Raw genomic sequence first — 12906 nt, forward strand, 5'->3', positions numbered from 1 at the left:
TATATTAGAATTATTCCTTGATTTTTATTTTAATTTTGATTACACCTGCTTGTTTGTGAGTATGTGTGGATGGACATGCTGGTTAGAGTACAGCTTGCAGGCATCTGTGAGTTGGCCAGCCATCTCCCTAGACTTACTAAAATACAGAGGGAAAGGTAAGACTTGTGTGTTTTATGTGCACATCAAACTGGGCACTGAGTATCAAACCAGCTAGCAATCTGGAATAGAGTCATGAGTTTGGGTCCTAGGTTTTGGCCTAACTCTGAGTTCATCTTTTCTTGTTTCTCATCCCTGACTGGAAATGGTTATGCCTGTTCACGATGAGAATCTAGTTAATTGATGCATCTTGTCTTGTTTTTGAGACAGGGCCTCATGTATGCCAGGCTGCCCTTGACCTCGCTGTGTAGCAAGAATGACCTTGAACTACCATAAGCCCTGCCTACACTTCCTGGCACTGGGGTTACAGGGACGGGCGTTGCCGTGCGGGGTTTCTGAAGTGCAAAGGATCAAACCCAGGCTTTTGTGCAATTATTCTATGATCGAACAATATTGCCAGTGCTTAATAAGTTGCTGCTCATGAAGCAGAGCATGTGTTCTCTGTGCAGGTTTGACTGTCGCCACACTGCTTCTTTCTTGCACTCGAAAATTATAGTGGGTGAGAGGAGTTAGTCCGAGCCTGAAGACCTGGGTTTCATTACTAGGACCTGCAGGGTTGATCTCGGAGAGAACTGACTCGGGAGGTATTTCCTGGCCTAAATCCATTGAGTCCAGTGTACCTCTCCCTACTGTGCATGTACACAGATAAGTAAATGTAGTAAGTGTTTTTAATGTATTATAATTAATAGTCCTGGAAAGGAAGCTCATTTGATAAGATCTCACATTCAAGGTGCAGTATCATAGCACACCTGACCTAGTGTGCTACCTCCCAGACCTCAAATCCTTGCTTTCTAAAAAGGAAGAAGATGGCCATTTGAGAAGACCCGATTCTGACTATAAGACACTGATAAGAAAACGGTCCCAGTGCTCCCCATGTGCATTATGTCAGAATTAGTACGTTTCACATTAATGTAGGAGAAAACTCAGACCATAAATGGCTTGGGCGGATAGAAAGTAAAATGAGCCCTATGTTTTGAGCTCTGTCCCAGAAGACTTCCTGGAAAGGGGGCTTTAGAGGAAAGTAATAAAAAGAAATGGCTTTATTGAGATGTTGGAAGAAAGAATGCTCAGTTTGGGGGTTGGTTGACACTGCCTGTGCAGATGGGATGAATCCAAGCAAGGGCTGAAGGCCGGTTCGTCCGTCATGCTACATGGATTACTTGAAAGAAAGTATGCACAAAACCTCCGTGTTCGATCCCAGCACTGCATAGCCCTGGTGTCACGATGCTTGATGCTTGTTATTCACGCAGTCACGAGAAGATTGCCATGCTTAGATACATAATGTGTTCTGGGTCATTCCGCCACGTGGAACCCTGTGTCAAAGACAAAGATAAATAGGTGAGATGTTAAAGAAGGGGAGTAGAGACAGAATGACTGGAAATTTAAATTGCCTTCTGTTACCTGGTGAAAGTTTGGCTTTTCTGGGCTGCCTGATACTCTGTGTAACGAACACGAGTTTGGAGAGGTTCTGAAGAGTCTGTAACTGTTCTTGTAGAGGACCCAAGTTTTGTTCTCAGCGCTCACATGGGGGAGCTCAGAGCAGCCACCTGCAAGTCCATGGACTGCAGAGGATCCAGTGCCTCTTCTGGCCTCCACAGACTTGCACACATGTGTGAGTGTACACACATAGACATGCATACACACTGTCAGATATACGCACTCACATATGCATACACACGTGCAAATAACATACATACATATACACACATACATACCACAGAAACATGCATCCACTCGTAGACTCACTCACACACATACACACATACATACATAAACACACGTGCATACACACAGAGAATTTTTTATAAGTTTCAATGAAATAGGATGTTAGGTTGGCAGTGCCCCGGGCTCAAAGCTTATGAGCCCAGGAACGTGTATGTGAGCATCCCTCTGACTTTGTCCTGTTTTGCTTTTCTCTGTTACCTTCAGCTCAAGCCAGGACAGAACAGCTGCAGGGACAGCGACAGTGAAAGCGCTAGTGGAGAATCCAAGGGTTTCCAGAGGAGCAGCTCTCGGGAGAGGCTCAGCGATGTAAGTTTAAAATGCACCAGACAACTCCTGGACTGCTACGAAGCCCTCGTGGTGTAAGGCTCGTGCCGTCCCTTCAGGCGGCTCACGGCAGTCGCCGTGTTAGGCATGCTTCCTTGGTATACGTGTTTGTGTGTCTTTCTGTCACCCCAAAATGTAGAATGACCTAAAATGTATTTTAACAACTTATGGGGTTTCGGTGATGGAGAAGTGGATAACCTTGTAAAAGCCGGAAACTAGAATTCAGATTCCCAGGACCCAGGTGGGCTTATGATCCTACCCGTAACCTCAGGGCTTACAAGTTACAGATAATAAATCCCTGGGAAAAGCTGTCTCAGAGCCACAAAGGCCAACTCAGGGGTCAGTGAAAAACTTTGCTTCAAAGAATAGAGATTGGGAATTGGAGAGATGAGTTAGTGGTTAAGAGCGCTGACCGCTTTACCATAGGACCTGTGTTTGACTCCTAGCAAACCCACAGTACAGCTCACATTATCATCTGAGACTACAGTTCCAGGGCACTCTTGTTTCCATCGGAGGGAGGGAGGGAGGGAAAGAGAGAGGGAGGGAGAGAGGGAGGGAGGGAGGGAGATAGATAGATAGATAGATAGATAGACAGACAGACAGACACACACACACACAGACACACACTGTGTGTGTCTGTGTGTCTGTGTGTGTCTATGTGTATCTATCTATATATGAATCATAAAATAAAAATAAATGAATAAGCAAGCAATTGAGGAAGATACCTAGTATCAGCATCGGCTTCCACATCTACACTCCTATGGATTCCAGCACTTGGGAATGTGCACAGGTACATTCATACAGCTTTCCTACATAAACTGTATAAACGTGGGGAAACCGTATACTGGATGTGGGAGTATTTCTTCCCTTAGAAACAGGAGATGGGCCCGCGAGATGGTTCAGTAGTAAGAGCACTTGCTTTGAAGACATGAGTTTGCTTCCCAGAGCCAACAAGGTAGAGGAAAAGCCAGCTCTTGAAATGTATGTACTACTATGTCATGCTCACTCGTCCGGACTAAATAAATACATGAAATAAAGAAAACCAATAGAACTGGTAATGTTTTTATCCGAACACCTGCAAGGTCGCATCATGGTGCTGTGCTGAGGCCCTTAGTAAGTTACATCTTGGAGTCTGGGAACAGTCCACCTCTGCTGGTTTTCCTCTGTTAACACGGACGTCTGTCCAGTCAGGTACTTGGCAAGAACGGGAGTTACTAATAAAATTCCTAACAGATTTCTAATTTGGAAACCTTGTCACTAAGACCTGGATGTATCTGTTCTCCTGTAGACCTTACGTACCTGCAGTCCAGATTTCTGGCCCCGTCCCCCAATACACCATGTTACCAAGGAAACCCTTTTTGGGTTCACAGTTTTCTAAATAAAGGAAGTTAGCCAGGAATCAAAAGACATCTCAAGGACAGTCTTATTAGATACGTAGAGAAAAACAACACAGAGGGCAAGATGTAAATTTCTGTAGATGCAGGCCTGTACCCTAACGGTCCAGGTTCACTCATCTGGCCTCAGTTAAGCCAATTAAAGGGAGCCAAATTAATCATGAAAATCATAATAAGATTTATTCATTGTGGCCACATTGAAGAGGGATAAAGATTCAGCAATACCTCCAAGTCATTGTAGGTATGGTTGAGATAGAAGGAAAGGAATATGGATTAATTAAGCAGTCTAGCCAGCTATAGTCTCCCATGTGCTCCAGGTCTCCCCTGCAAGGTCACTTGTCAATGTCTTGTCAAGCAAGCAGGTTCCTCTAGCTGGCCTGCAGGCTGTATAGGCTTTTCTAATCCCAGAAGTGAGAATCTAGTCTCTTGGGGTCCATTCTTTCAATAGTCTGATGGCCGAAGAGGGGAACACACGTGTCTCATTAGGATATATTGATTCCGGCCAGATGGACCTTTATGCTGCCAGGAGGAGGAGAAGGGAGGAGAAGACAGAGAGTCATATGGTTCGTAAGTAGTCACATGGGTAAAGGAGAGAGGGGCATCAAAGAAAGTAAAGAGGCCCAGGTTCCCAGGGAAAGTGCACTCAGCCTTTGGTCAGTTCCCCAAACTTCTGGGAAGGGAAAGGAGCTATCTTGTTAATAGGATAATAGCCCCCGCCATCTCCTTCTGGGAAGCTTGGATGTTCAGGGCTTGAGATAAAACTTAGAACAAAGTGCAGACGACTTCACCTTTCCACATGGGAATCGAGGGTCTCAGGGATGCCAAAGCTCGTGTTCACCTTTAGAAGGGGATGGGGTATAGGTTCACTGTGTCTCCATTCTCAGGCAGTACAAAGCCAGAGAGCTATGGTGAGTATTGAATGTAGAAACGGTCCTTTACCAGGTCGAGGTCTCCTCTCCTCATCACCCTAAGTCAGCAGTCGCTGTCATGAACAAGGCCTTAGAGGGTTGCAGAGAAAATACTGTTGATTTCTGTTCTAGGAAATATGGAAAATTATATTTTGAGCATTAAATGTTATAAGCAGGGACTAGTGCATGTATATAGTTTTAATTATATGTTTTATGAAAGTACTCGTGCATATACCAGGTTCCACATGACATGGCCTGAATGTGGATAGAAGGATAGCTTGGTGGAATCGGTTCTGTCCTTTTACCGTTTGGGTCTTGATGTCCTTAGATGTGGTAAGAAGCACCTTTTTTGACCCTTGAGCCATCTCAGCAGCTTGTGTGTGTGTGTGTGTGTGTGTGTGTGTGTGTGTGTGTGTGGGTGGGTGTGTGGGTGTGTGGGTGGGTGTGTGTGTATGTATGTATGTATATGATTTAAAGTACTTATATGACATGGTTTTATACTTCATAGTGTTTTTACTAAGAAATATGAACTAAAACAAGGACTGCAGAAAACTGCATCAAACAAAATGACAATGCTATATTCCATATAATACTTTATCATCCTGACTCCTTCCCTATGATACTACATTACATCACATCTTTCCGTTTGATGTTACTGCACGACCCTTTCACATTTCCAAAAGCAATGCTTTGTTATTCTGGCTGTCTTGGTCAGTGTTCTGTTGCAGTTAAAAGAAACAATGACCAAGACAATACTTATAAAAGAAGCATTTAATTAAGGTCTTCCTTCTGGATTTAGAGGGACAGTTATCATGGGGCCAGGCCGAGATGGCGTTGAGGAAGGAGCTGAGATCTATGTCCTTATCCACAAGAAAAGTAACTGAATGACAGAAAGGCACTGGGCCTGCTGTGTACCACTGAAACCTCAAATCCCACCCCTAGAGACACATTTCCTCCCATAAGGCCAATACCTCCTAATCCTTGTAATCCTTTCAAAGAATTCTACTTCTGAGTGAGTAAGCATGCAAATTTATGATCCTTTGGGCGCCCTTCTTACTTTGACCCACTTCATCAAATTGCTCTGATTCCATATGGTGAATATGCTGACCCATTTTGTATGAGAATGTATTACTCTACCCTCGTCCATGTAATTATATATGTCACCCTGACAATTTTCAATATAGTTTTACCTTGATATTTGATATGACTATTTGATGTTCCATTTCCCCGTGTCAAACAAAGGAGACAGCACCAAGACACAACTTTTTTGTTAGACTTCCAAGGAAAATTTGTTGTTTGGTGTGTAGAACTTTGAATTTATGGGATTAAGCAATGCTATTATTTTTACAGTATTTCTTAATATGTTATCTAATAAAGAGTATTTAATAAACAGTATCTTCCCATGTAGTTCGGTGTGTTAGAATGCTAGGTTTGGGGGATTTTTGTTGTTGTTTTGGGTTTTTTGGAGGAGGGGGTTGGTAGATTTAATTAGTTTTATGATATAATTATACAATAACAGAATCATAAGTACTGTGCTGACCTCAATTTTGAATACCTAATGTTTTTTAATTTTTATTAGCTCTTTTGATATTTTGTTATATGAGTTTTTCTTTCTTTTCTCTTTCTTTCTCTTTCTCTCTTCCTTTCTTCCTCTCTTTCTCTCTCTCTCTCTCTCTCTCTCTCTTTTTCTTTCTTTCTTTTGCGTGTGGGGGAGTGTGTGTGTGTGTGTGTGTGTGTGTGTGTGTGTGTGTGTGTGTGTTTTGTATTGTGGCCTGGCATTGAACCTGCTGTGTTAGCCAAGGATGACCTTGAGTCAATGACTCTCCTGCCTCAGCTTTCCAAATTCTGGGCTTATAGACAGGAGTTTCTTCCCACACACAACCCTTTATGCATTTAAGGTCATACTGAATTTGGAAGTATTTCAGGCTTAGAGCAGTGGTTCTCCACTTTCCTAAGCTGTGACCTTTTAATGCCTTGTGATGATTCCCCCAGCCATAAAAATGTTTGTGTTGCTAATTCATAACTGTAATTTTGCTAGTGTTAAGAATGGCAATGTAAATATCTGATGTGTAGGTCATCTGATATGTGACCCCAGCGGAAGGGACCCACGGGTTGTAAATGGGTTAGTATTAGTATGGAGCCTGGATATTTCAGTGTCATCACTGATTTTTTTGAAGATCGGGTACTTTTGCCCTTACAACTGCTTCCACTTTCGTAGCAATAAATTCCAACCTCTTCACAAAACAGTCAGTTAACACAAACCTAGGAGCCAAAACCGTGAAGTGCACAGACAACAACAGCTAAATCTTCATGAGCTCTATGATTCCTCGCTGGGTTGTTAAAAGCACCATACCAAAAGCATGAACAGCAAGAGGTAAATGGTTCGTTGGACTTTCATACCTCAGGAGGATTTACCATGAGATGGAAAAGCCAATAGTCAGGGAAAGACCGCGAAAATCACACAACTCATAAGTGTTTATTATCTGGAGCATGCAGAGCAATTCAACAGTAAAAGGACAGCCTGTTTCAAGAAGACGCTGGGAGCTTCAACAGACGTGGCTGCAAAAGAGAATTCCAAAGAGTAACAAACAGGGTGCGAAGATTTGAAATTCCTGAGTCGTTAGAGGCCCAAATGCAAACCAAAGTGAGGGGCCTGGAGATACAGCTCAGTGGCTGTGAGCACACATTCTTCTGAGCGGACTGTGTTTGGTTTACAGCGCCCATCTGGTACATTCACAACCCCCTGCACTTCAGCTCCAGGAGAAACAGCGCCCTCTTTTGGCTCGGAGGGCACTCGGACTCATCTACGTACGCTTAGCTAAAAGTCAAAATAAACCCTTTTTTAAAAAGCAAGATGAGAATCAGTCTACTCCTACTGAGATTGTTATAATAAAGGAGAAATAGCTAATGAATGTCAGTGCATGGAGGAGTGGTAACACCTTTTTGTTTCTCACAGGAGTACAAAATCATATGGCCACTGAAGGAATCTGTTCAGAGGTTCCTCTGAAGGTTAAAATGTAGTGTGGCCTTATGGCCCAGTCGGTCTGCTTTTCAACATAGACTTAAAATCAGAAGAGAGAATTCATGTTGACTTCTGAGACTTGGTACATATGGAAGTCAAACAGGAAATGACCTGTTTGTCCATCAACCAAAGAAGAAGTAGAAGAAATGTATGGTATATGATATCATATAGGAATAGACGCAGCCACAAGAAGTAATTGGTGTTTTAATATTGCCAGTCTGTTTTCTGCGATAAAATAGCATGACCATAAGCAACTTGAGAAAGACAGGGTGTATTTGGCCTTTAAATGGTACAGCACCATGAAGGAAACTCACCGAGGGCAGGAGCTGAAGCAGAGGCTGTGGAAGAATGCTGTTTGTTCGCTTTTGCGTCTATGGCTTGCCCAACCTGCTTCCTTATATAACCCAGGATCATCTGTCTAGGAGTGGCCCTGCCTGCAGTGAGCCAGGCTCTATTATATAGATGATTAACGATGAAAATAATGTCTTTCCTAGGAGACATTTCTTAGTTACGGTTCCTTCCTCGCAAATGACTCTGGCTTGTGCCATGTTGAGGGGGAAAAAATCTAAAATAGATTCCCATTCAGTACAAAATGGATATATACTTTTAAAACGTCATTCCTGTATCGCCACGACATGGGATATTGAGGTAGGAGGGTCATCTGTTCAAGGCCAGCCCAAGCTATGTAGACACAGCAGCAATCTCATTTTCAAGCTCACCTGACAATAGCCTGATTCTTCTCAATGTGGACGCCCAGCGGGATGTCACTGGTTTTGTTTGTCCGCATTAAAGAAGGAAAAGTAATGAATGACTAGCCCAGTAAAGTGGCTTAGGTCTATAATCCAAGCTGCTCCAGGAGCTGCGGCAGGGAAGGAAGTCAAGGGCCAGCTGAAGGCAATTAGAGAGACACCAGTAATCCCAGCTGTCCTACAAACCCAGACATGAAGATTGCAAGTTCAAGGCTAGCCTGGCGAATTTGGCAACAGCTTGTCTCAAAATAAAATTTATAAAAAGTAGGGATGTCGCACTGTGGTAGGGAGCTTGCCTGGCTTAGGGTTTCAACCCAAGCACTATGCAGTTTTTGAAGAAAAAAAATATTACTGTTTTTGGCTTTTGACTTTCAAAATGTCCTGTATTTTGCTTATTCTGACTTTTTTTAATAATAAATGACGAGAAAATATAACTTGTAATATCCTGTCTGCTAATTATGTCCTTTGTCCTTAGTATTTTTTCTTGTATGGTCATGCTTTTCTGCTTTTTCGGATGCCTGTGAGTCACAAAAATGTGTGTGTGTGTGTGTGTGTGTGTGATGAAACCCAAGGGATTCAGAAGAAGGTGTCAGAGTCCCTGGAACTGGAATTAAAAGCAGCCCTGAGCCACCCAAAGTTGGTGCTAAAGAGTGCACTTGGGTTATCTGCAGGTGTGGTGAACATTGCTACACACTGAGCTGCCATTCCCGTCCTGACTAACGCTGTCACTGGATGTGAAGCAGCATTCATTATTTCTTGAAGGTGCCGCGTATTTTTTTTTATTCCTGTTGGTATTCCTTTCTGACCAGTGTTGTAACTTTAAAATAGTTTCAGGTTTTTAAGGTTTCCTTCTGTGCTTTCTGTGTGTCAGCAGAAGAACCTTAGTCTGTAGGCAGTTCTCTTTGGAGTGAACGTGCCGCCTGGAACATGTAACCATGGAAGGACTTTCCCCTTGAGTTGATGGGAATGTGAAGGATTGCTTACCTCGGCGTGCTGGGAAGCTGTTCAGGGTTTGTCCTCGAGGTGTTTTAGCTCACCTAGACTAGTATTCTCCACCTTTGTTCATGTGGAAGGTCATAAGAGGCGGCCACACTGGTGTATCCAACCTGTGTCCTGTAGACAGCATTTGGAAGCAGAATGCGTGTGTGTGTGTGTGTGTGTGTGTGTGTGTGTGTGTGTGTGTGTGTGTGTGTGTGTTTAACTCAGTTTGATAATGTGGAATAGTTGGCCACATCTGGCTACTTACTATTACCGTGAACCTTTCTCCTCTTCAATTTTTATTTAGCTACAACCTTATTCTTTTCTCAAATTCTTAACTCTATCTTCTCAGCTCTGGTACCCTTGTGTGCTCCAACTGGGTCACCCAGTACTGTGTATAGAAACTTCTCTGGCACTATCTGGGAGTATTATTCTTTGTAGACCATGGTAGCCAATGATGACCTTGAGCTCCTGATCTTCTTCCACTTCCCCCTTTCTGGGATACCATTTGTGTGTCCTCATGACTGGTTTGTGCTATGCTTGTTGGAGCTCAGAGCTTTGTTCGTGATGGGCAAACATTCTACCTACTGAACCAGGCTCCCAGATCCCAGTGCAACTTCACCTTTCCTCTCTCAGATAATGTCAGTCTACACCCCTCTTGTCTGATAGCCCCTCCTCCAAAAACAACTCTTTTCACATTGTTCTTTTTTCTTCTTCTTCTTTTTAGTTTCACTACTTTGGGGAGTCTATTGGTCCTTGTTAGTCAGCAATACTCACTACTGTGTTTTCAACTAAGACAAAAAAAATTCCCTCCAGTCTTTGACACTCATATGGTGGAATTTGTAAACACTTCGACAGTGGAAGTTTAGTCTCAAGTGATGGTAATCAAGACATCCATTTTAAATTCAGTAGGCCAAAAAGAATAAGAAAAAAAATGAAACAAACAAACCCAAACTTGATGTAGTTGCAACATTTGACTCACAGGCAAAGCTTAACCTGGTGTGCTTGGGTTTTTCATAGCAAGTATTCCCAAACCACGTTGCCAACGAAGATGTAATTGGACACAGGACGTTGAGATTGTCTTCCTCAAGGAGATGTCATAACTGGCTTAGATTAGTCATGAAGGAAAAAGTTAAGGGAAATAATTGAATATATCAATATTCATGAGGAGTTATTCAAGGGGGAAGTGTTTATACAAAATTTAATAATTGAAGAAGTTGTCAGAACTTGGGGTTTCAAGTTGAAAATTTAAGAAAATGGAGCAAGCCGGGGACAACAGATCATGCGCACCCATTACAAACACATAGAGCTCCTGTATTCAGAGAGGATCACTGCATTAACATGTGCTCCCCCAGAGACTCAGAGGCAACCAGACCAGTACCCGCAGACTGTTCTTTCTTATCCAGAATGAGTTTGCTCACAAGATAGAAAGAGAGAAGCTTCAAGGTCTTCAGTTGGTGACCTGGGCCCTCAGAAGGTTGACATGTCAAACTCAGAAGGTTTTTTACTTCTGAAATCAGTTGAAAACTGATACCACGGCTGGAAAGTATTCAGGGGGAATTTATTCCTTCCTGAGGGAGCATCAAGCCTACATTTTCCTTAGTCCTGAGACTAAGTGTTGTCTATCCACCTTAGGCAGGCTGTCTGCTTTCTTGAATGTTCTATAGATCTAAGTCGGAAACTTGTCTAGGCCATGTCGAAAGTCTCACCAAATATCTGTGCCCCCCCCCAGTCATTGCCTGGTCAAGTTGACACAGAAATTAATCATCTCCAGTCCCATTCTGAAGTTGTGGGATGAATATTGAATATGGCAACAGGGTTAGACACTTTTCAACCCATGATAGCTTGTTAATTAAAAACTCGTTTTAAGATGTGAAAGTAGTTGCTTAACACTTTTAGGGTTTTGGTTCAAGAGAGACGTGGCGCATATTGGGGTAAGAGATTTATTAATTACCTCACCGACAGGCAGATAATAGCATGGTTTGAGCTCACATGAGGTTGGAGATCCCTTCTAACAGCTTTTAGAGGCGTTTCCCGTGTTTGATGAGTCATACATGGTTGGTGTTGCCCTCTGGGTATGATGGGAAGATAAGACTCCAGAGGAATGGCTTACTTTAGTTCAGGAAACCAATTTTTAGGAATGGTTGAAGCTCAACCAAAATGGAAGAGCTCTACCAGGCAAAATAGTGTGGCCCTGGATGTCAGTGGTTACAATGTGGACCTTGAAATGTTGCCTTTTCTTTTTGTGTGAAGGTGGGAGTGAGTGGAGTCAGGAAAAACTGTGGAATAAGGGCACCCAGGTGAGATTGTGAAGAGGAAGGTGAACTGGTGTGTGTGTGTGTGTGTGTGTGTGTGTGTGTGTGTGTGTGTAGTGTGTGTGTATGTGTGTGTGTTAAAGGAGCTCATAAGCATAAGCAAAGTGTGCATGCTTAGCTCGAATGAAGTCCACAGATCCATCTTCTATTTAGAGAGCTTGAATTCGAGTGTTTTCCTCTTTGCCGATCTGTAATAGATGGAGAAAAGCTATTTTAGATGGTACATTAGTTGTTTCCAGTTGTCTTGATAAAAGGCCGTGACCAAGGCCATTTATCGAAGGAAGGGCTTATTTGGATGTACAACTCCTCAGGGATAGAAGTCCGTCGTGTCAGGGAGCCAGGGCAGTCCGAGTGGGACTGCGAACTCAGTAACTGGACGTTGGATGAGACCTTAAGCCCTCAAGGTCCATCGCGAGTGACAGGCTTCCCTAACAGGGCTATGAGTCCCCAAATAGCACCACCCCCTGGGGTTGAGTTCTCAAATACCGGGGCCTGTGGAAGATACTTTTCATTTAAACCACCACAGATGGATAATCAATTCTGTCGCATTGTCAAAGTAGCTGCCGAGCTAAAGCCTGTCTGGATAATCAATTTTGAAATCCCCTGTTGTCAGTAAGCTGTTAAAACAGAAATGTTACCTTCATGAGTTTAATGAGCAGCTTTGAAGGCTGCCTAGTGACAGAGATGTAGGAAAAGACAGGCTGGAAGCAGAGAGGAGACTCGAATATGCATTTAATGAAGGCATACTCTTACGGGCAGCTTCGTCCCTCCTAGAAACTGGACTTCAACTGTGTATCCCATTACTGTCTCGTGTCCTGTGGTGGATGGAGACCGGGGCCATGAGTGTTCCTGAGGAGGCCTAAGGACGTTGCCCTTTGCAGAGGAATGCTGTAATGTGATAATTTGCAGACATGGCTGAGGTAGAGATCTGGTGGCAGACATTCAGACGCTTCCACTCTTCCCTTCCTGTCAGGATGACGAGACCAGGGTCTACAGGGCATAGCTTCAGGAATGCTGCAGTGGCCTTCCGGGGAGTCTGGGACCATCCTGTCTTCCTCTCCTGCCCTCCACTGACTGCCCTCCTCCTCTACCTTACCAACCTCACCCCAACCTCCACTTTGATCCACTTCATTGGAAATGTGAATGAATCAGTGAATTTCAGGGAAATCAAAGCAAAGCGCCTTTCATTTAGGAAGTGGAAATTTTTGCCTAAACATGGATATTTTAGATACCGTTGCAAAGATTATTTTGTTTTGGAAGGTGTTATTTGTTTCCGTTTTGTTTTGGTTTTGAGAGTGTCTTATGTAGCTCAGGTTAGATTTTTGTAACTGATTT

The 12906-nt window shown here is 43.2% G+C and overlaps 1 protein-coding gene across 9 annotated transcripts in view; it reads left to right on the plus strand.

Moving 5' to 3' along the window:
• The window catches only part of Auts2 (activator of transcription and developmental regulator AUTS2), a 1091249-nt gene that overhangs the window by 471432 nt on the left and 606911 nt on the right, over nucleotides 1–12906 (plus strand). For all 9 annotated transcript variants that reach the window (XM_063271296.1, XM_063271292.1, XM_063271293.1 and 6 more), the window contains 1 exon segment: nucleotides 2086–2187. In XM_063271296.1, the coding sequence (XP_063127366.1) occupies nucleotides 2086–2187 (102 nt within the window).

The sequence above is a fragment of the Rattus norvegicus genome, chromosome 12 (genome assembly GCF_036323735.1).
Source record: "Rattus norvegicus strain BN/NHsdMcwi chromosome 12, GRCr8, whole genome shotgun sequence".
NCBI classification, from domain to species: Eukaryota; Metazoa; Chordata; class Mammalia; order Rodentia; family Muridae; genus Rattus; species Rattus norvegicus.